Genomic DNA, 24941 nt, shown 5'->3' with positions numbered 1-24941 from the left:
TTTCATGGCGAGTTTACGGACAGATATAAGTAAGAACTTTACGCTACTTTATATTAGAAATAGCAACATAACAAGAAGATAGAGAAAAAGAAGAAGCTTATCAACTACAGTACGGTATGGACTACAAAGGCGGACTCGTGCAATTTTTCAGGATTTATGCAGATCCCAAATACAGATCAGCAGGTACCAGAAGATAAGAAAAGTTGCTTTTGCATGGTATTGCGAAACAAAACGCCAGATATGTCTTACCTTATACACACACCATATTGATACTCGTATGTTGAAGTACATCAAGCGGTGAGGATTCATAGCTTACCAAAGTCGTACTAGAACATTTTGATAGATTTTTGAGCGCCGTGTGTAATATTCTATCTTTTCAATGGAAAATATAAAATGTTGGCTTTGTTTACTTGAGTCATATTGCCATCATTGTGCAGTCTACACGTATCTCTTATGTTTGACTGCCATCTACTGGTCACACTTATCATTACACCATGTACCAAATAAAATTGCTTCAAGGTCGGTAAGCAAAACCAGAATTATTCCGTACATTAGGCGCACCGGGTTATAAGGCGCACTGTTGAGTTTTGAGGGAAAAAAAGGATTTTAAGTGCGCCTTATAGTCCGCAAAATACAGTACATGTAAAAGATGTTGAAGTGTGATGATAATCTGTCATTAGCCAACAAAAATTGCCGCTGTAGATTGCTCTCAACAGTTTACATGTGTTGTTCATGTGCCAAAACAAACACAGAGAATGTCTTCACCTTGTGGACGACGGAGCAGACAATGGACAACAAGAACGCCTTTGGTGGTGTTTATTTCTGTTTTATACATACTGTAACTAATATTGGTTATAATTAATTAAAACATTACAGTAATTTGACAATGAGCTCTGAGAATGTAGTGTCTACTTTTAAGTCTGTGTGGTATATAAAAAAAAGTAAAACATCGATACAGCACTTGCTTTTTGGTTTGTGTTGCAATCCTGTCTTATTTAAGTAAAAGTTAGAAGGAATACTCACAATATTCATAAAAAAAATCTCACAAAATCCCAAGTAGATTCAATGTTATCAAAAAAATAGTCTCAAAACATTGCAACTTTTGCCGCCACTTTCTGAATTCTGGCATTTTATACCAAAAAAAAGCCTGCAAAATACTGGAGGGACTGTCTTATTTGAATTATTGTTTCAGAACAAAGCATTCAAAGCGGTGCAATATTAAATTGAGCTAATTTGATAATGTCTGACCGTGCTGTCCACTACACCCCTCTCAGAAAAAAGCACAAACTGATGGAAGACTTTGCAAGAAGACAAAAATCACATCACATCTTATTGCAGTGTCCAACATCTGTGCTCTTCTGCCCGTCTCAATCTTCTCCTTTTATTTGCAAGTCTGACACATTCTGAAGTTCTCTCTGCATTTCTGTTCAAAGAAAAACAAAGACAATTGCTGATTCCTCCTGTTTTATACAGACTCTACATTTAGGGCATGTCATGGTGTCATTAAATGGCAGAGGAGAGATATAATAATGAGTATCAAAGTTTTTCCCTGAATCTTGGACCTTGCTCTCACAGACTTTACCTCCTACTGAATTCAGGAACTGTAGCTCATTAAATTCCCCTGCAGTGTCTGCAGAATACACAAACACACATGAAATTATTAGACAAGACTCCTGCATTGAAATACAATTTGGACAGAATCGGAATTTTTCTATTTAAAAATGCTTTACAACCATAATTTGCTTTCTTTGGCCCAAACAATGATCTGTTTTTCTTCCTGGTACAGTTTAAGTTCACACATTGCTCACATCCCTCATTGGTTAGCAATGTAAACAGTAAGAAGATTTTCAGTTAAATTAACTCTAATAACAACATGGAACCCCACAGTTGATCATTTATAATAACTTCAATTCGGTCTGACGAAACCCCTGCTCAAGATGATGTGTCTGACAAGCCTGAAGTCAGCATCTATGTATTTATATCTATGAGTAAACCCTTCCAGTGGCGCCAGGTCTGAGAAGGATATACAGTACATATGCATCAGGATCAGAATCAGAATAGTTTTTATTGCCATTGTTTGACAACGGGTTCACAAACTAGGAATTTTTCTTGGTGCAATTGTGCAACATAAAACAAATATAACACAGAATAGGTAATAAAAAGAGTTGTAACTGAGCTATCAGATCTTGTTAATGTTCATGTGTCTGATGGCCGAGGGGAAAAAACGGTTCAGGTGGCGGGAGGTGTGGGTCTGGATGGACCGTAGTCTCCTGCCTGAGGGGAGAGGGGAGAATAGTTTGTGTCCAGGGTGAAAAAAGTCAGCTGTGATCCAACCCACACGCCTCCTGGTCCTGGAGGAGAACAGGTCCCGGAGGGATGGGAGCTTGCAGCCAATCACCTTCTCAGCAGCATGTACGATGCGCTGCAGTCGATGCTTATCCTGGACTGTGGTGCCGGGGAACCACATGGTGATGGAGGAGGTGAGGATGGACTCGATGATGGCTGAGTAAAACTGCACCAGCATCTCAGTCGGCACCTTAAGTTTCTTCAGCTGCCGCAGGATGTACATCCTTTGCTGGGCCTTCTTGATGAGGGAGCTGATGGTCGGCTCCCACTTGAGATCCTGGGTGATGGTGGTGCCCAATAAACGGAATGAGTCCACAATGGAGACGGGGGTGGGAGAGTCAATCAAGGTGAGGGGGGATGGTGGGGTTGTGACTTTCCTGAAATCCATGATCATCTCCACTGTTTTCTGGGCGTTCAGCTCCAGGTTGTTGAGGCTGCACCAGGACGCCAGCCGGTCCACCTCTCTCCTGTAGGCGGTTTCATTGCCATCCAAGATGAGCCCGATGAGGGTAGTGTCATCCGCAAAATTGAGCAGCTTTACGGACTGGTGACTGGAGGTGGAGCAGTTTGTATATAGGGAGAAGAGCCAGAGGGGAAATACACAGCCCTGAGGAGTACCAGTGTTCGTGGTTCGACTGTCCGAGACAATCTTCCCCAGTCGCACGTGCTGTCTTCGGTCTGTCAGGAAGTCATTGATCCAACTGCAGAGGGAGTAGGGCACACTGAGCTGGTAGAGCTTGTCTCGTAGCAGTCCAGGGATGATGGTGTTGAAGGCAGAGCTGAAGTCCACAAACAGGATCCTATCGTAGGTTCCTGGGGAGTCCAGATGCTCCAGGATGAAGTGGAGGGCCAGGTTCACTGCATCATCCACAGACCTGTTGGCTCTGTAGGCGAACTGCAGTGGGTCCAGGAGGGGGGCGGTGATGTCCTTGAGGTAGGGCAGGACCAAGCACTCAAAGGACTTCATGACCACAGACGTCAGCGCAACCGGCCTGTAGTCATTTAGTCCTGTGATCCGTGCTTTTTTGGGGACAGGGACAGTGGTGGAGGTCTTAAAGCAGGAATGCACGTGGCAGAGCTCCAGAGAGGTGTTAAAAATGTCAGTGAAGACAGGAGCCAGCTGATCCGCGCAGTGTCTGAGAGTGGAGGGGAGACACCATCCTGTGCCTTCCGCGCATTCAGCTTCAAGAACTGCCGGCGTACATCTTCCTCTCGGATGGAGAGGGCCTTTAAAGTCCTGTGATGTTCTTGGAGTCCTGTGATGTCCTTGGAGTCCTTTAAATCCTTCAATGAAGTGTTGACGTTGGTGGGGAGGGTGATGGTGGGGGGAGCAGAGCTTTGATGAGCTGAAGGCCGTTCATGACGACAGTAATGTATGTTGAGGCCCTGAGCGAGAGTCCGGTCATTCAGGGCCTGGGGGGCTTTGGGCTTATAGTTCGTAAGAGCCCTTAGCCCTCTCCAAACGGCCGCAGAATCAATGGAGCGGAACTGTTCCTGTAGACGGTTAGAGTACACAGATTTAGCTTTCCCCACTTCCCTGTTGAAGTGGTACTTCGCTTCTCTGTAGGTACTCCGGTCCCCGCTTCTCCACGCAGCCTCCTTCTTCTTGCGCAGCTGTCGGAGTTTGGGTGTGAACCAGGGCTTGTCGTTGTTATAACAAGCCCTGGTGCGCGTTGGAATGATGCGCGCCTCATTGAACTGTATGTATGAGGTCACAGTGTCCGTATACTCGTCCAGATTGTCCGTGGCCGCTCCAATTGCCTCCCAGTCTGTCGTCTCCAAACATGCACGCAGCTCCTCCACAGCCTCGGCGGTGAAACACTTAATGGTCCTCATAACAGGTTTAGCCAGTTTCAGTCTCTGTCTGTATGAAGGGTTTAAGTGCACCATCACGTGATCTGATAGTCCGAGAGCAGCGCGCGGGACTGCATGGTATGCCTTGCTTATTGTGGTGTAACAGTGATCCAAAGTGTTCTCCTCTCTGGTCGGGCGTTTAATAAACTGCCTATACTTGGGTAATTCCTGGCTCAAATTTCCCTTGTTAAAGTCACCAGGTACGATAACAAGAGAGTCCGGAAAAGACTGTTCCACATGTAAGATCTGGCCTGCAAGCGTGGGCTGAGCGTCACGCACGTCCGCGACGGACGGTATGTAGATAGCCACCAGTATGAATGAAACAATCTCACGCGGTGAGTAAAATGACTTACAGTGAATGAAAAGATATTCCAGAGCAGGAGAGCAGTGTTGAGATATCACCGTCACGTTTGTACACCAGTTGCTGTTGATGAAGAAGCAGACTCCTCCGCCTCTTTTTTTGCCGGAGAGCCCCGCGTCTCGGTCCGTGCGGAGAAAATGAAAGCCCTCCAGTTGAACCGCGCTGTCCGGGACACTCGCGCTCAGCCACGTCTCCGTGAAGCACAAAACACAAGATGAGGAAAAGTCCTTGTTTCTTCTCATCAGCAACGCTAGCTCGTCCATCTTGTTGGCAAGTGAGCGGACGTTGGAGAAAAAGATGGCAGGTAAGGGCGTGCATAATCCCCGTCTGCGGAGACGGACAAGGGCGCCCGCTCGCTTTCCTCTTCGGTGCGGTTTCCCTCTTTTGATCAAAGAATGGACCAAATCCGCAGCTGACGCTAAGATGACCGATAACAAGTCCGTAGGGGTGATGGATCTGATGTTCAGTAGCTCTTCGCGGGTGTAAGAGCACGCGGACACACAATTTACGCACAAAAACAAACAAAACAGAGCGCACGAGAGCATCGAAGCAGCCGTGATCGGCACCATGATGATCAAATATTGAGTAGGATATCCAGAAAAAAAGTTGGCAGAGTGAAAAGGTAAATTTTCTGTAACCACTATCATCAAACTACCAATTTAATGACTTGTGTTTTACCCATATTGTATGTGTTTTAGCGGTTTGCACAGGTTTTGGACCTTGCTGCGTGTTTGCCCCCGTTAGCCATCATCCTACCTAGCAGGCTGACATGGTGAAAAGATGTCCTGCACGAACAATGACAATTCACATGAAAGGGAACATATGCTTATTGGAGTGTTGGACTATTTTGGCACATTTCCTGACGACAAATCTAGAAGACCATCAAAGAATTGTCTACTGTTCCCCTCAGTTTGGACATTGCCTGAAGATACGGATTCCTTGAAAAACACAAACAGGGAACAATGAATCTGCTGCTAGATGGATGAGGGATATCTTCCACGCAATGCTGGGATTACACTACTTAGACAGTAATTGTATATTTGATAAATCCCACACAGTGGTACTGGAGCAGAGAAAAGCTACCCATGATCTCCAGACTGCCTAGGTGGTGAAGGAGATTAATGTGCTTTGTAAAAAAAATGCAGATCAAGAAGAGAAGATGATACCCAGACGAACAACTGTTGGGGAGTTGAAGGAGAAGGTAAGAGTTATTCGGTATGAAAATGCTGAGCTAAAATTTTAGCTCTCAAGATAGAAAACGCAGCGAAAGAACAGGCCGTATCACAATTGAAGAAGTCTGAGAGAGCTGCAGCAAAACACCTGCATGGATGATATCACTACAGGACTGGCAGGTAGATTCTACCCCTGGTGTCATTATCATTAAGCCAATAAAAATACACACACACACACACACACACACACACACACACACACACACACACTCACACGCTGAGCGACACAAGAAGGCAAGGCACGTTTATTTATAAAGCACAATTCCTACACAAGGCAATTCAAAGTGTTTTAAAGGAAATTAAAGAGGGCATTTAAAATAAAAAAACCCCAATCATCATAAAATTAGAATCAATCAAATACTGCGGATAAAATACTTTCAGTTGTCATATGCACAATGAAATAAAAGTATTTTCAGGCTAGATTTGAACATTGCCAACGTTGAGGCCCATCTCACATCTTCAGGAAGACTATTCCAGATTTTAGGAGTATAAAACTGAAACACAGTTTCACCATGTTTGGTCCTGACTCTAGGCACCAGCAGGAGACCACTCCCTGAGGTTCTCAGAGCTTGAGATGGTTCATATGGCTCTAACATGTCAGAGATGTACTTTGGCACAAGACCATGAAACGACTTGTACACAAGGAGAGATGTTTATAAATAGTTGATTTATATAGGCTAGTAAGGTAAAGTTTTGTACCTGACAAGTTTCGGCTATCTTGCTTCTGCAGCCTTCCTCAGACACCTCTGAGGAAGGCTGCAGAAGCAAGATAGCCGAAACTTGTCAGGTACAAAACTTTACCTTACTAGCCTATATAAATCAACTATTTATAAATACACATTAGTAGGCTAAATGAACCTCTTTAACATACAAGGAGAGATGTTTTAAAATCTATTCTCTGAGCAACAGGAAGCCTAAGCTCTGGACTAATATGGTCCTATTTCCTGGTTCTAGTTATGACTCGAGCAGCAGCATTTTGGATGTGCTGCAGCTGCTTTACAGCTTGTTTAGAGAACCCAGCGAGAAGGCCATTACAGTAGTCTAACCTGCTGTAGACAAATCCATCTTTCTAAGTCTGATTTAGACATTATTTCTCTGATTTTGGCAATGTTTTGTCTGAGTCCATTATTACCCCTAGACTACTAACCTGGTTATTAGGTTTCAGGGAGAGTGTCTCAAAGTGACTAACAAAGACAATGATTTCAGTGTTGTCTGAGTTTATCTGAAGAAAATAGTTTAGAATCCACACACTGATCAGTTCCATGCAGCGACAAAATAATTCAAAAGGCTGACGTTCATCCGCTGTCAGTGACACATCAATCTGAGTGTCATCTGCATAGTTGTGGTAGGAAACAGCAAAACTGCGTATTAGCTGGCCTAGTGGCAGCATGTACAAGTTGAAAAATAGGGGTCCCAAATGCGAGCCCTGAGGAACCCCACAGGTCATAGCCATTTGGTAAGAGGTTGTCAATTTCAACAAAGTATGTCCTGTGATCGAGATCGTACTTGAGACAGTTAAGAGCAGAAACGGATATTCCCACCCAGTTTTCTAACCTCTGTGTTAAGATAGTATGGTCAACTGTGTCCAAGACAGCACTCGGGTCCAGCAGGACCAAGACTGAGACTTTACCTGCGTCGGTATTCAGGCGGATATAATTCGTCAGCTTGCTCAGAGCTGTTTCAGTGCCTGATTGGAAAGTATCAAACACATTATTAAACAGGAGAAAGTCACAAAGCTGTTGATGTACAACTTTTTCTAGAACTTTGCCCAAAAACGGCAGGTTTGATATCGGCTGACAGTTGTTCAGTACTGTGGCATCAAGACTACTCTTCTTTAAGAGGGGCTTATTGACAGCAGTTTTAAGGCATTTGAAAATGTTTCAGTCTGATGTGAGATGTTAACTAGATGAGCGAATTGTGGTAAGAAACTCCTCAGCGCAGATTTTAGAAATCTACTGGGTAATTCATCAAAGCAGCCTGTTGATGGACTCAGACTGTGGATGATTTCGTCAACTGTTTTGTCAGTGACATAAAATAAGCTGACAGCACAATAAGTTGTACAGCTTCACTGTCGAGACTACAGTATTGATATCTAGTATTGTATCAGTATGGAAATTATTCTAAAATGATTAGATCGATATGTTTTGTTTACTTCTTAATGCAAATTATTCTGTTATGGTTGTTTCTGTTATTGTTTACAAACTCAGGGAGTAAGTATCTTGATACGGGAAGGCTTTGAAGGCAAACCTGAAAGCTTTAAATGGTAGCCAATAATAGTTTTTGCTTTCTTTGGTTATTGTCCACTAACCACTTAGTGTTGTTTGAAAAATTGTATGTAGATTGTATGCAGCAATTTATACCACAAATTTAATACGGTACATCCTCTGAATAATAACATAACTACAATTCTAAATGTAATAAGATAAGCGCAAAATGTGTTATTGTGTTTACTTTAGTTACCGTAATTTCCGGACTATAAGCCGCTACTTTTTCCCCTCGTTCTGGTCCCTGCGGCTTATACAACGGTGCGGCTTATGTACGGCCTGTTCTTCTCCGATACCGACGAAGTGGATTTCGGTGGTTTTAGTACGCAGGAGAAAGACGATGACATAATGATTAAAGACTGACTTTTCATATACCGGTAGGCTGGTTATTTTGATAACGTACAGGCGAGCACTTTGTATTACTTTGCACCGTTATATTATTTGTACTCTGCACAAATGCTGTTTGCCATGTCAAAGATGTGAAAGTTTGATTGAATGATTGAAAGATTTATTGTAAATAAATGGGACGCTTTGCGTTCCCAAACAGTCATCTCTGTCCCGACAATCCCCTCCGTGGTAGCAGGAACCCCTATATACTACGGTAATTACACATCAAAACCCTGCGGCTTATAGTCGGGTGCGGCTTATATATGGAGCAATCTGTATTTTCCCCTAAATTTAGCTGGTGCGGCTTATAGTCAGGTGCGGCTTATAGTCCGGAAATTACGGTACTTGCCATAAAACATTTTCAGTTCTATAATCTATTGTGAAAGTATTGGATCAGGACTCAAAATCAGATCGTATCCTAGGCAAAAATTGTTGATCAGGACATCCTTAGTCTGCATAAATGTTCATCTGACAAAATACAATCCTGACATAAAAGCATGTGACTTAAAGAAGCAGGAACAATTCACTAGCCATATTGCAAAAAAAAATCTCCATAAAGCTGTTTATAGAAGAAAAATCATAAACCCTTTATTCCTAAAATCGAAAATAGTGGCATTCCCCGATCTGGTACATTTTCAAACAGATAAAGTGAACAACAACCTGCTCCCCAATAATATACATGTACAACATTTTTTCTTTCAACAAAATAGGAGAAATATGATTTCCAGGGGCGGCTTTAGGATTGAAAAGACTGTACTTAGCCCGGATGAGTGATGGATTTTTTAACTCCTGCAAGAAATGTAGTGATACGACATCTCGAAGGTGGCGACTGGTACAGGGTGTATCTTGCTTTCTGCTCGAGTGCAGCTGTGATTGGCTACATAGGCTGGAGCCTATCCCAGCTGAACTCGGGCGGAAGCCGGGGTACAATTGCATCGAAATCAATTAAATGTGCGCCAGTGCACTACAAGCCAAAACGGAGCCTGCGTGAGGTCACCGGGCAGTAATTGCCAATTTGACCCAGCATCAGCTCGAGCATGTCTTTTTTTCCCTTGTCACTCCATCAACTAAGAATGGGGCGAATTCATGGTCGAGGGAAAGTGTGTATGTAATGTTGTCCTGCCAATTCTCAAATTCATCGACGGTCTCAACTTTGGAAAGGCACCACTGCTTTGGCGCCCTGTGTGAGTTAGCCATGCTGTCCACGGTGGAAATATAGACCACGATGCAGCTCTGTCAAGGAAAAAAAGGATGAAAAAAACCCGCCGGCCACTGTAAAAATAGCAGGTCTACACCTGGAGCTAATATACTAATATAATCCTACTAATATCATCTAATCTAATGCAAACATCTAATGCAGGAATCTAATCTAATCTACTAATACAGTCCTACATATGGAAATGATTATATTAGTAGATAATAACTGCAAGCACATGTTATAGCCCTAAGAAAGGGTAGATTTGAATGAACACTATGTTGCAATGATGGCAGCTTCATCCAGAATGAAATGATTTTCTTTTTACAAAGTCCCTGCATTTACATTATGCAAGCAAAAATAGTAAACTCAAATGACAGAAGTCAATTTACAATAACAGCCAAATAAAATAGTTTTCGTTTATCCACACAATTTCAGTGTCATCAGGATTCACATACTCTTAGAAGAACTGCAAACCTCAGATACATTGTTAACATGTAATCTTCTCAGTAAAAATATATGCAAGTAAATATAAATGTACTTCAACCCCAAAGAAACATACAAATGTGTGCTACTTGCATCTCCACCGCCGCCATTGCTCCCACTGGCAGCCACGAGCGCAGCATTTTATTAGCATACTGCTACTTAGCACGTAACAGCTGCGTAAAGCAAGCAAAAGCACTAGACTGAGTGAGGGGAAAACCATGACTAAATAGCTCTCTGATTAGTGTCCGGCAGCAGGTGAGCGTCCCGAACACTAATCAGAGGCAGGTGAAAACAATCAGCACCCATGACAACCAAGAAACACAAAACATAGGTGCTGAAACAAAACTTAAACCACAAGTGAATCAAAACCCAAGATAAACTATGATCCAGCACGGGATCATAACAAGCTTCATCCAGAATGAAACCGCTCCCCCTCCAGTCTTGTAGACATAACTAATCAATATATGAGCAATCGTTCTAGCACATATGCCTGATTAAATAGTTATAGGTAGCTTTTGGACAATTGTAGTACAGTTTACACATTTTTTTACATTTATAATAATTTTACAAAAAGGGCAGCATGGTGGAACAGGGGCTAATGCATGTGCCTAACAGAACGTAGGTTCTGAGTTCACTCTCGGGCTCGGGGTCTTTCTGTGTGGAGTTTGTGTCATGTCTGTGTGATCACGTTTTGTTTTGGTTATGTTCGGTTTGGTTTTTGGACTCCTTGTGCACTCTTGTTTGTTTTGTCACCAGAGCGACCGTTAGTTTCACCTGTTTTCACGTTTTGCACTCGCGCACCTGTTGTCAATCATGTGTGTATTATTTAAGCCCATTGTTGCCAGGAAGTCAGCCTGGCGACATTAACTCTGCTCACTTCATGCCATGCTACTTCTGCTACCATAGTTCATGCTGATCGTTTCACGTCATAGTAAGTGTCTTTTTGGTTTCATGTTCATAGTTTTTTGTCAAAGGGTTAGTTTTGTTCATAGCCAAGTTTGTACTTACGCCCTTGTGCTGGCCTTTTGTTTGCAACCTTTGTTCCTTTTTTATAGTAAAATTAAATCATGTCTTTACCATCACGCCATGTCCGGTGCAAGTTCTCTTGCATCTCGGGAAAACAATAACACCATAGTCCATGTCCTGACAGTTTGCATGTTCTCCCGGTGACTGCGCGGGTTCCCTCCGGGTACTTCGGTTTCCTCCCACCTCCAAAGACATGCACCTGGGGATAGGTTGATTGGCAACACTAAATGGTCCCCAGTGTGTGAATGTGAGTGTGAATGTTGTCTGTCTATCTGTGTTGGCCCTGTGATAAGGTGGCGACTTGTCCAGGGTGTACACCGCCTTCTGCCCGAATGTAGCTGAGATAGGCTCCAGGACCCCCCGCGACCCCGAAAGGGACAAGCGGTAGAAAATGGATGGATGGATTTTACAAATTGAATGTAACGCTCATCAATTGCTAATTGTGAATGGAGCTGAGCCGTTAAAAGTTCGCCTATTTTCTCTTTTTGCACATTAAGTATTTTAACACTTTTTAAACACATTATTTTACAATAAAATCAATCCATCACACACAGACGGTCATACCTGAATGATGTTTAATCATGGATGTGCAGCACAATAACAGAAAGAGGAAACATGTGCACACCCAACAAGCATTGAGATAACTCCTGCCCACATCCACTCGCCTCGCCCACACACATAACATTTAGCAAACCAACAGAGTAACGTCAAAAACCTTTAAAATAAGATTCCCAAACCTGAATCGTCACCTGTTTCATCACAGCTGGTAGCGTTGTCAATCTGTCGTGTTCCTTTTTGTTGAAAAAAAGTCCTAATATTCAAGATTCTGGGGACTTCATGTTACATCCAAGAGTTCACCCCTCCTCTAAAAAATTCAAACTCTGGGCTTTTCAGAACACATTTGTAGCTTTAGCCAAAGTAAGCACCCGCTAACTCAGGGAAAATGTTACTTCAAAACATCATATTGTGGCGCTTGTAACGCGAAAACATGACAACTTGAAGTATCTTTTGACACACAAAAACGTGTGCGCCGTTTATTCCATCAAAGAGAAAACTGACTGAATGAATGCTTACATCAAAGAGACTCAAAAAGGCGGTCACAACAAACCCCCACCTTTGGGTAACGATAAATATATATGTATATGTGTATAAATGTGTATATATGTGTATATGTATATATATATATATATATATATATATATATATATATATATATATTTATATGTATGTGTATGTGTATATATGTATGTGTATATGTATATATATGCATATGTATGGATATATGCATGTATGTGGATATATACATATATAATATATCTTATTTTTTTATCTTTTTTACTATTTATATTACTATATTATTGTGTATGCACCTTAGGGGATCTGCTCCAATTTTGTTGTTCTTTGAACCTGTTCACTGTAATAATGACAATAAAACTCTATTCTATTCTATTTTATTCTATTCTAAATCTCCTGACGGTCACTTAAAGGGGCCGCACCAAATTACTCACTCTTAGGGGAGACGGTGTGGCGAAGTTGGTAGAGTGGCCGTGCCAGCAATCGGAGGGTTGCTGGTTACTGGGGTTCAATCCCCACCTTCTACCATCCTAGTCACGTCCGTTGTGTCCTTGGGCAAGGCACTTCACCCTTGCTCCTGATGGCTGCTGGTTAGCGCCTTGCATGGCAGCTCCCGCCATCAGTGTGTGAATGTGTGTGTGAATGGGTGAATGTGGAAATACTGTCAAAGCGCTTTGAGTACCTTGAAGGTAGAAAAGCGCTATACAAGTATAACCCATTTATCATTTATCATTTATCTGCATACTGTATATGAATTGTTATGTGCTCAATAGAACAATGACAGTGAATAATGACGACAAAGTCGTGAATTATGTCTTTTAAGGACATAATTCACCACAAAGGTGTGGTGAATTATGTCCTTAAAGGCCTACTGAAATGAATTGTTTTATTTAAACGGGGATAGCAGATCTATTCTATGTGTCATACTTGATAATTTCGCGATATTACCATATTTTTGCTGAAAGGATTTAGTAGACAACATCGACGATAAAGTTCACAACTTTTGGTCGCTGATAAAAAAAAGCCTTACCTGTACCGGAAGTAGCGTGACGTCGCAGGTTGAAAGGCTCCTCACATTTCCCCATTGACACAATGCAGCGAGAACGATTTGGACCGAGAAAGCGACATTTACCCTATTAGTTTGAGCGAGGATGAAAGATTCGTGGATGAGGAACGTGAGAGTGAAGGACTAGAGTGTAGTGCAGGACGTATCTTTTTTCTCTCTGACAGTAAATTAGGTACAAGGGTTCATTGGATTCCACACTTTCTCCTTTTTTTTTTGTGGATCACGGATTTGTATTTTAAACCACCTCGGATACTATATCCTCTTGAAACTGAGAGTCGAGAACGCGAAATGGACATTCACAGTGACTTTTATCTCCACGACAATACATCGGCAAAGCTCTTTAGCTACGGAGCTAACGTGATAGCACATCGGGCTTAAATGCAGATAGAAACAAAATAAATAAACCCCTGACTGGAAGGATAGACAGAAAATCAACAATAGTATTAAACCATGGACCTATAAATACACAGTTAATGCTTTCCAGGCTGGCGAAGCTTAACAATGCTGTTGCTAACGACGCCATTGAAGCTAACTTAGCAACGGGACCTCACAGAGCTATGCTAAAAACATTAGCTATCCACCTACGCCAGCCAGCCCTCATCTGCTCATCAACACTCGTGCTCACCTGCGTTCTAGCGATCGACGGAGCGACAATTATAGATGCGGTCGGCGGCCCGGAGACGGAGGAAGTCAAGGTGAGGTCGGCGGCTAGCGCGTCTGCTATCCATCTCAAAGTCCTCCTGGTTGTGTTGGTACAGCCAGCCGCTAATACACCGATCCCACCTTCAACTTTCTTCTTTCCAGTCTTCATTGTTCATTAAACAAATTGCAAAAGATTGACCAACACAGATGTCCAGAATACTGTGGAATTTTGAGATGAAAACAGAGCTTTTTGTATTGGATTCAATGGTGTACCAATACTTCCGTTTCAACCATTGACGTCACGCGCATACGTCATCATACATAGACGTTTTCAACCGGAAGTTTAGCGGGAAATTTAAAATTGCACTTTATAAGTTAACCCGGCCTTATTGGCATGTGTTGCAATGTTAAGATTTCATTATTGATATATAAACTATCCAGGGGCGGATTAAGAAATTTTGGCCCCCTGGGCCTGACATGGTCTTGGCCCCTCAACCCCCCGCGCGTGTGGGCGCACACACACGCACGCACTATGCAAGAAATACTGTATACTGTGAACAGACATGCACACTGTACTGTACAGAAGAGTGCACATACTGCACACACACTATTAGGTATACCACACAGACACTGACAAGCACAGGTTTCACACAGACACAGGGGGAGGGGATAAATGGCCTAAAAATAAACATTTTTGAAAATGATTACGCCCACTTCAGTGATGGTGCATTGGGTCATTTGAGAGATATTATGTATTGGAAGTTGGTAGCTATCATGAAATAAACCCCCCAACCCACCCAAAAAACTAAATCGGACATGATTTTTGCCCCCTTTTCCTCCCTTCTATCATTAAAAATAAAATAATATCTTAGGAAAACACATTGGCATAACGGCAGCTGTGCAGCAAATTGAGGCTCAAAGTCTGTATCTATTTGTGGTTAAGCTTGAGGAGAAGGAGAAAGGTAAAATGATAACATGCATCGGAGAGCACCACAAAGAAAGGTGTAGGCCAGTTCATGGTACAAGGGCTGCATGCAGGTCAAGATAGCCCATTTCCAAGAATGCTATAGTGGCTGGACAGGCACTGGACATGTCCTGAACTCAGTGTCAGACGTGGCTGCCGAATACTTGGATGAAGTGAAGCAGCTGACAGATCTCATGCTGCCCCATCTGAAGACTGTCCTGGCCAGGCAGAGGATGGATGAGGAGACCTTCCCAATGGACCCTGTCAGTGAACAGGCTAGTAACATTGATGGCACCCCTGTGCACAACATTGGGATGGAGAGACAATGTGGCAAGGTGGACTACAAACTGAAGAAGTTGGGCACACTGAACGCAGTCAATAGGTCAATAATTTTACAGAAGAGCCAGGAGCTTCAGAGGTTTCAAGGCAGCAGCACAAGCAAAAAGGGAGGTTGAACTCAACTGGAGTAAATTCATGAAGGCAAAATTCGAGAGTAGGGCAGATGAGAAACAAGAGATGGCTCAAAGAAAGGAGAGTAAGAGACTAGACATGCTGGACACACTGAAATCTTTTGATGGCCCCTTCACGATAGTGGGGAAGTTGAAAAGTTCCTTGTGGATGAAAGTCTGCACAAGAATGCAAAGCTTTAGAGAATGAAGCTTGAGGTTCAGTTTGCCAGAGAAAGCACCAAGCTTCTGCCTAAAGTCAATCCTATCTTCACAATCCAGGTGACACTTCCCAGAAATGGCAAAAGTGCAATTCTCCAAGTCATAATGGATACTTAGAATTTTATGGTGGTGGTAAGTATTCATGAAAACAGGTAGCCTAACATTAGTGAATGGGTGAATTCTGGAAATAACCTAAAAATCTTACACAGTGCACCTTTAAGCAAGGGGTTTCTTTCGTGCTTTCAATTTTGCAAAATCATCCACCACATCATTGAAGTCCAACTCTCTTGTCAGCTCACTCTCAATTGCCATTAGAGATAACGCATTTAATCTTTTCTGAGTCATTCTTGTGCGCAGCTCATTTTTTACTCTTGACAAAAGAGAGAATGAGCGTTCTCCCTCACAGTTACTGACCGGTAGAGTGAGAAAAATCTGTAGCGCAATGTATGTATTAGGAAACGTAGGCTGTAGTCCAAAATGTATTATTGTTTTGAGCAGTCCTGAAGGGGTCCTCTCCTCATCAGTGTTGTTGAGCTGTATAAAAGATTTGAACTGTATAAGCTCCTGTCCAAGACTTTCATTGAGGTCAGATGGGTATGATTCAGTGAGAATCTTGGCCTTGTGAAGGACTGAAGCATTGGACTCTGTATCCAAAGAGAAAAGGACACTGAACAAATTGTTCAGATGTTTGTAGGCCTCCAGACGGTGATTAAGGCTTGAACTCAGTTGATCAATAGAGGCAATAAATGTCTCTATTTGAAACAGTTGCCTTCCCTCAAGCACAACATCTGGGGATGCTGATTCATCAGCAAACTTTTTACGTTTCCTCGTCCGTTCAGCCCTGTAAGATGGGGTGCCACCCAACATGTTTAAGGCTTTCTGCTCAAAATGATCAAATAGATCTCTTTGGGAGAGAACAAAGGTGCGCAGAGATTCCAGCAATCTAACTGCTGTACCAAGGTCCATGTCTGCTTTTTGAAGTTGCAGACTTGTGGCCTGAAATCTGGACAGAACAGTGTCCCAAAAGCCTGCCATGAAGGCCATCTCAAGTGAATCCAGCTTCCGCACTAGACTGTCAGCTTCAGTTCGTGTGTCTCGTTTCTCTGTGTCATCAGTGGAAATAACCTGTAGTGCTGCTTTTATTTTACTGTAGTTCTGCCACAGTGCTTTGGTAGATTCTGCACGGCAACTCCAACGCGTGTTGGATAAAGCTTTAAGTGTGAGATCTATGTTGGAATTGCCAAATACCCTGTCCCATCGGTGTGTGGATGCAGTTGTGAAGTTGTAAATAGACTGAATCAAGTCAAAATACTTAGAGACTTCATTTCCACATCTGTCAATGCTGTTGACTCCCACCAAATTCAAAGAGTGAGCTGCACATGGAATATAGTGTATTAATGGGTTGCTTTTCTTTAAGTGAGCCTGCAACCCATTATACCTCCCTGACATGTTGCTGGCATTATCATAAGCCTGCCCCCTGCAATTTGACAGCTCTAACCCTAGATTTTCCAACACAGACATGACACAGTTAGCCAAACTTTCACCTGTATGGCTAGTAATGGGCTCAAAACCCACAAAGCGTTCAACAACACTGCCCTCTTTGCTAACAAAACGGAATATGAATGTCAATTGGTCCACATGAGATAAATCTGGGGTTGAATCCACAATGATAGAGTAGTATTTGCTTGCTTGCAGTTCATCTGCTATAGCCTGTTTGGTTTTTGCACCCATCAATTCAATGAATTCCTCACAAATGGTGGAGGACAGATATGAGGTATTACCTCGACCCATCTGCCCAAACTTTCTGATGTGATCCTTTAGAAAGGGATCAAATTCAGCCAGGACCTCCAGAATACCAAGGTAGTTCCCATTGAGAGGAGACCCTAACGATTCATTTTTACCCCTAAATGCAAGGCCCCTTTCTGCAAGGAATTTAATGACTGCAACAACTCTTTGTAACACCTGCCTCCAATAGCTGCTCTCTGCCTGAAACTGTTTGAACAGGTCTGCATCAACTGTGGCACCTTTGGCGCGGTTCAAGACTGCTTGCATGCAGGTTATGTGCTCAGCACTTCGCTCATGTTCACCAAATCTTTCTGAGTGTTTCCAATCACAATAGCCTGTCACAAAAGAATGCGTTTTTGGGGAAAACAGTTTGCATGCAAAGCAGTAAACATTACCAGTAGAGGGAGAGTACATCAGCCACTCTCTTTGTACTCGTTGTCCATTGGGCAAGTGTGAAGTAAAATGTTCATTGTTTAGGCATCGGGTTTTGCCTCCTAGCCCACTGTTCCTCACAGAAGCTGGATAATGGCTGTGACGGTTGTGAAATGATTTTGCACCTCTTTGAATAAGAACTTCCTTCATTGACTCAGTGAGGGTCTCAGCCCATTTAGCGGGATCACTAGGTAGAGTTGTCACTGTAGATGGTGTTGAAGAAAGATTCAGCTCATTTTCTATGCTGTCCAGAGGTGCAGTGACCTCACATTCATCCGAGCAACTGGCTACTGCTGAATTGGTTGAATCATAAGCATCAGAAGCATTTGGTTCAGTGTCTACACTTGTAGTGGTCTCAGGATCTTGGGAGCTACATGCTAGCTCAGGTGCATTGCTAACCTTAGCTGAATTTGCAGTAGCATTTATAGAATTGCTTTCAGCAGATGTCTTTGTACTGAAGAAGCTGGAGATATTTGGAACACTCTCAAGTAAAACTGATTCCTTTTTTTTCTTTTCTTGCTGAATTTTTTTTCTAGCTCCTCCACTTAAACGTTTATGATCCATATTTCCCTTCTTTCTTTGCACATTGGCTCTTTGCCTATCACAACAGATAAACCAACTATGTGTGTGTGTGTGTGTGTGTGTGTGTGTGTGTGTGTGTGTGTGTGTGTGTGTGTGTGTGTGTGTGTGTGTGTGTGTGTGTGTGTGTGTGTGTGTGTGTGTGTGTGTGTGTGTGTGTGTGAGTTTGTTTGTGTGTTTATGATCGGTGCTGCTTCCTTCAAGTGTGTGAGGTGATTTAGAAAACTAGCAACCCAGCATCAACACTCCAAAGCAGAGAATAACAGCTTACTAGCATAGACAATTGAGAGCAGAGAATCAACTGATTCGTCTGATAGACAGCAGGAGAGCAGAGTGGTCAGTGATGATCGAATCAAGAAAATGTCTAAATGGCAAGGGAACAGACTGATTTGTACTGAGGAGAAAGAGAGAGAGAGCCAATTACAGTGAAATATATTCCAAAAGAGCCAAGTGACTAGCTGAAGGCAGGGACAAATGCCTTGGAGTGACCAACAAGAGTGCAAAGTACCAAATGGCAAAATGTGGAAAGACCAACAGGCAGATCTGCTTTTACCTCTTATCTTCACAACCAAAAAGTTGCTAAATGATGTTTTCAGTCGCTAGCCAGGTATGGCCAAAAGACGCGAAATCTAGCGGCAAAGTCGGTCAATCACACTGACAGTGAAACAAATATTTTGAAAAGATAATAATTGTACACCTTTGTGCACTTTAGTCTTCTATCTAAATATTTTCACAAAGGACACCAAGGCAGCTTGCTAGCTATGATGGGAGCAACAATGTCTGATAGACAGCAGGAGAGCAGAGTGGTCAGTGATGATCCAATCAAGAAAATGTCTAAATGGCAAGGGAACAGACTGATTTGTACTGAGGAGAAAGAGAGAGCCAAGTACAGTTAAATATATTCCAGAGCCAAGTGACTAACTGAAGGCAAAGACAACAGCCAGATACCTTAGCAGAGACCAACAAGAATTCAAAGTACCTAATAGCAAGATGGCGAGACCAACACAATAAATTGTATTAGGATTTAATTTATTAACGTTAATCTTAACAGCCAAAAAGTTGCTGAATAATGTTTGTAGTCGCTAGCCAGGTATGCCCAAAACAAGAGTCGCTAAACCTAGCAGCAAAGTTGCTTAATTGCAACACACTCTAGGATTCAGGGGAATTAAGGATAATAAAGATATTAATTGTACAACTTTTTGTACTTTTTTTCTAGTTTTTTGAGTCGCCAGCCATGTATGGCCAAAAGTCGCTAATTGAATGCCAACGTTGCTTAATCGCCAACACACTGGGACTCACTGAAGGACTGACTGAATAAAAAAGATAATTAAGATAATTGTGTACTTTTCTCTTCTGATATTTTCTCTAAGGACCCCAAGCTATCTGCAAGCAGCAATAATGTCTGACAGACAGGAGAGCAGAGTGGTCAGTGATGAATGGCAAGGGAACAGGCTGATTTGTACTGAGGAGAAAGAGAGAGAGAGAGCCAATTACAGTGAAATATATTCCAAAAGAGCCAAGTGACTAGCTGAAGGCAGGGACAAATGCCTTGGAGTGACCAAGAAGAGTGCAAAGTACCAAATGGCAAAATGTGGGAAGACCAACAGGAAGATCTGCTTTTACCACTTATCTTCACAACCAAAAAGTCGCTAAATGATGTTTTTAGTCGCTAGCCAGGTATGGCCAAAAGACGCGAAATCTAGCGGCAAAGTCGGTCAATCACACAGTGAAACAAATAATTTTAAAAAGATAGTAATCGTACAATGTCTTGTACTTTTGTCTTCTTTCTTAATATTTCTCAAAGGACACCAAAATGTCGCTATCTGCAGGCAGCTTGCTAGCTATGATGGTGTGACATACACAAATGTGTTGTCACATTTTTGTTTTTTTATGTATTTGCTTTTGTATTTTTAAGAGCCTCAGTGTTCAGTAGAATGAGCAGTGAACTGATAATTCAGGCACAGGCCTATTCCACCTTTCGCCACCAGGTGGCAAAACCCCTTCTGTGAGACAGGTAGTATAGGTGGTCACGTGACGTCTTCTCTTCAGATGAACAAGGAAAGAGAAACGTAACAACACACAAGCTGACTCTGTCTCCTTTTTGTCCTGTTTTATCAGGTGAACAACACTGCAGAGCAGTTTGTAAAATATAATCTGTCAACATAGCCACACCCCTGGGGCGTGTTACAGATTCTTGGGGGCTCGTCCGGGATTGGCTCCTCCCACCGACCTGGAGTCGATCCCAAAATCTACATCGGTGACCCAGAGAGAGAGACTTGCCGATGCGACGTGTCGGACCTGTATTACACAGACCTGGTGATGCGACGTGCTGAGTGCGTGGCCCAGAGGGAAAGCTGCTGATGCGACACGTGGTGCCCTGAGCCGAAGGAGAACTGTCATTCGCTGAGAGCAGAGACTGTTTGAGAGACTTGGACTGAGCGACGAGTGGTGGGAAAGGGACTTGTCATGGCGGACAGAGCGAGGAAGAACCTGGTCTGGGAGATCAGGAAAGGCCTGCTTTCGTTGTCACCTGAAGAACTTTTCCAAATTGCCAATGGTGTCGGCCCAGTTCTAGACGAAGATCCGTCACAGCTCGACAGTGAAGACGTGAATGGGTGTTTCGACCACATCCATGAGTTCATGCACAGTAAGCGACTGCTTGAGTCTGAAGATACCGGTATGGTTGAATTACTTTTGTTGAAGGATGCTATTGATAAGGTCATGGAATCTCACAGTAATGTTACTTTACCAGTTGATTCACATGCACGTGAAGAGCCAGAGCTCATTGATTTAGCCTCTGGTGGGGTCAGCCAGCCAGACACAGCTAATGTAACTGGTCTAGTTAGTGTAACCTCTGATGATAATTCTCAGTTACACACTGCCTCAGGTATTGCTACTACAGCTAACTCAGTAAATGTTATGCCAGATGATATTCAGAAAATGCTTGAAAGTTATGAGGATTTGAGTAAGAAACTACGCCAATTCATGAGTGTGCCCACCTCACATCCAACCTCACAACCCACACTCCAGAGTGTGCCCACCTCACAACCCACACTCCAACACCCTCCTCCATCAAACAACAACACACCATTCTTGCTCATGCCCACTTCTCATCCTCCCCCACAACCTGCACCTGTACAGCACATTCCACTGAACAACCCACCATTCATACCCATGCCCACTTCACACCTTACCTCAAAACCCACACCTTTACAGCTTCCTCCCCAGAACCCTGACACCCCACACCATACACACGAGAAGATGGTGTCCCTGAGAGACTTGTCTTACCTTCACCGCCGTGAATTTAAAGTGCAAGGGGGCCAGATCGGTGATCATTCTTCTGACATCAGCTACACTAGCGTATGCCGGCAGATCGACGAAGGATTAAAGGAGAACTTCGGTGACCTTGAAATAGTGAGAGGTGTACTACGGATCATTAAGCCTGGAGATTTCAAGGACATGCTCATGAATAAGGAGGATATGACCGTAGCAGAGCTCAAGGGTTTCCTTCAGTCTCACTTGGGAGAAAAGAGCAGCACAGAACTTTTCCAAGAGCTAATGTGTGCTAAGCAAAATGAACATGAGACCCCTCAACAGTTCCTGTATCGTGTAATTGGTCTGAAGCAGAGAATCCTGTTTACATCGAGACAAGCTGAAACTGAGATTAAGTGCAGCCCAGAGACAGTCCAAGGTGTCTTCCTGCACACCGTGTACCAAGGAATAGGACACAAGCACAACGATATCCGCAGAGAGCTAAAGCCCTTACTCTCTGACAGCACAGTAACCGATGAGACAATCCTGAGACATGTCATGAAAATAACAAGCGATGAGAGTGAGCGGCGACGCAGATTGGGATCACTACCCCGGCAGAAGCAAACAGCTGCACATAGTGCCCAAATGGAGGTAGAACCTGCAAAAGAGTCTAACCCGAAGAAAGAGACTGTTGATCGTAAAACCAAGACAGACAATGTACTACAGCTCACAGAGAGGATCGATGTGTTGACTAAGCTGGTTGACTCATTGGCTGCAACTGTGGAGAAAGATCGTGCCTGTCGATGTTCGTCACCTAAACCTCAAGCAGGTAGGAAAGAGAGACAGTATGGCTGTCCAAAGTGTCTTGAGAAGGGTCTACAGGACTGTAAACACTGCTTTTACTGTGGCGAAGAGGGTCACCGAGCAGTAGGCTGCTTGAAAAAACCTAAGCGCCAGGGAAACGAGAGCCGGTTGCTGAAGAGGGACAGCCAGTAACCGGAGCGACCTCAAAGTCCCAGTCTGAAGATGTACAAAAGCTTGAGGCTCACAACAACCACAGCTGTGGTGAAGATAACCCTCAGAGAACAACTGCAGAGGCAGTTACTGTGAACAGAGGACGGCGTCACAGAAAGGCGACTGCCCTGTCCTCACCCCACCCCTCACCCCCTAATGAACCGATTGCCAAGCTGATAGGCAAGAAGGCCTTAACCAACTGTCTCCTGAATGGCCTAGCAGTCAGTGCCCTTGTAGACACAGGGGCTCAGGTGAGCATTATCAACCATTCTTGGAAAGAGACCTACTTACCTGAGCTTGACATTAGACCGCTGGCAGAGCTTATGGAGGATGAAGAAAAGCTCAAAGTATATGCTGTGAATGGAGACCTCATTCCTTTCACCGGATGGGTCACTATAACTGTGAGCTTGCCTGAAAACAAAGACCCCGACTTGGCTATTAAAGTCCCGTTCCTTGTAAGCCACTTGCCCTTAGATACGCCACTAATTGGGTTCAATGTGGTGGAAGAACTGATCAAGGGGAAGCCAGAGAGACTACTCCCCATATTAACCCGTTTGCTAGGGGGAGCTATGTCGATTCCTGATGACACCGCTGAGACTATTGTGCACTTTGTCCAATCAAAGAAACCCAATACGCTTCAGGGACGTCTGAGAACAGGTCAACAGGACAAGGTCATCCCCGCTGGCAGTGTAATGTGGGTAAAGTGCAGACTCCCACCTAATCTTGACCCATCTGATGCCCTGGTGTTATTTGAGCCGGATGAGAGTAACGTTCAGTTGCAGCAGCTGGATGTCGGTGAGGGTTTGCTTGAGATCCAGAATGAGAAGAGCCCATATGTAGCTGTGCCTGTGGGAAACCACCTGAAACATGATGTTACGTTGCCGCGCAAATCAGCTATTGGTAGTGTCCAGCCAATTAAGAAAATAATTGAAACTGACTCACCTGGAAAGGACACGAGAGTCCACAGTGTCACTTCCTCCCCTGCTGATGCAAGCCTGTCACAGCCACAATGGGAACCACCAGTTGACATAAGTCACCTAGATGAGGAACAACAAAGGGTTGCGAAAAGCATGCTGTATGAGGAGTCAGGAGCATTCGCCCGGGACACAAATGACATCGGGTGCATCCCAAGTCTACAGATGACGATCAACCTGAAAGACAACATTCCTGTGCAGAGATCATACTCTTCAATACCAAAGCCCCTGTTTGCTGAAGTGAAGGAGTACATTCAAGATCTCCTAGCAAAGGGATGGGTTGTAAAATCCAAGTCTCCGTATTCAGCTCCTGTCGTGTGCGTCCGCAAAAAGGATGGCTCACTGCGCCTTTGCATCGATTATAGACTTCTGAACCAGAAGACTGTTCCTGACAGGCACCCGTTGCCCCGGATTCAAGATCTGACCGACACACTGGGTGGCCATTCTTGGTTCAGTATCCTAGATCAAGGCAAGGCGTACCATCAAGGTTTCATTGACGAGGGTTCAAGGCATCTCACCGCCTTCATAACGCCTTGGGGGTTATATGAGTGGGTGAGAATACCCTTTGGCCTCTCAAACGCACCCGCAGCCTTCCAAAGGAGCATGGAAGAGATGTTATGCTCACTCAGAGATGAGTCCTGTATACCATACCTGGACGACATCCTTTGCTATGCGAAAACGTTTGAGGAACACGTGGAATGCGTCCGCAAAGTCCTGAAAGCACTCCAAGATCATGGTGTGAAGCTGAGACCCGAAAAGTGTGAACTGTTTCGCAGACAAGTCAGATATGTTGGTCGCCTTGTATCGGCAGCTGGAGTGGAGATTGATCCAAAAGACCTGGAGGCTGTGCAGTCCCTCAAAAGTAAGACTCCACAGACTGTTGGTGATGTAAGAAGACTCCTAGGCTTCCTTAGTTACTACCGCAGCTTCATACAGGACTTCTCACGCATCGCAAAACCAGTGTATGAGCTACTCCAAGGAAGATCTGTCACGTCACCAGTCCAGCCCCAGCGCGGAAAGAGCAAAGGTCCTCAGTTGGCCTCAAGAACCCCTGTGAACTGGACCAGTGAACATCAGAGGATACTGGAACAACTCATTGACCTACTTACCAACCCACCTGTCCTGGCCTATCCCGACTTCAGCCTGCCATTCTCACTGCACACAGATGCCTCAGAACAGGGTCTCGGCGCTGTACTCTATCAGCGGCAGGACGGCAAGTTGAGAGTACTGGGTTATGGCTCCAGAACCTTGACACAAGCAGAGAAGAACTATCGCTTGCACAGTGGGAAGTTGGAATTCTTGGCTCTAAAATGGGCGGTGTGCGAAAAGTTTAGAGATTA

The 24941-nt window shown here is 43.7% G+C and overlaps 1 protein-coding gene across 1 annotated transcript in view; it reads right to left on the bottom strand.

Annotated features, from left to right (window-relative positions):
• Positions 1–1318: 1318 nt before the first annotated feature.
• Positions 1319–24941, bottom strand: part of trhr2 (thyrotropin releasing hormone receptor 2) — a 153127-nt gene continuing 129504 nt past the window's right edge. The window contains exon 6 of the mRNA XM_062035303.1: positions 1319–1423. Within this exon, the coding sequence (XP_061891287.1) occupies positions 1382–1423 (42 nt within the window). The 3' untranslated portion in view covers positions 1319–1381. The remainder of the gene's footprint in view (positions 1424–24941) is intronic.

Source organism: Entelurus aequoreus, linkage group LG24, assembly GCF_033978785.1.
Source record: "Entelurus aequoreus isolate RoL-2023_Sb linkage group LG24, RoL_Eaeq_v1.1, whole genome shotgun sequence".
Lineage (NCBI taxonomy): Eukaryota > Metazoa > Chordata > Actinopteri > Syngnathiformes > Syngnathidae > Entelurus > Entelurus aequoreus.
The sequence above is the reverse complement of the archived record's forward strand: the minus strand, read 5'-3'. Positions and strand labels throughout refer to the sequence as shown.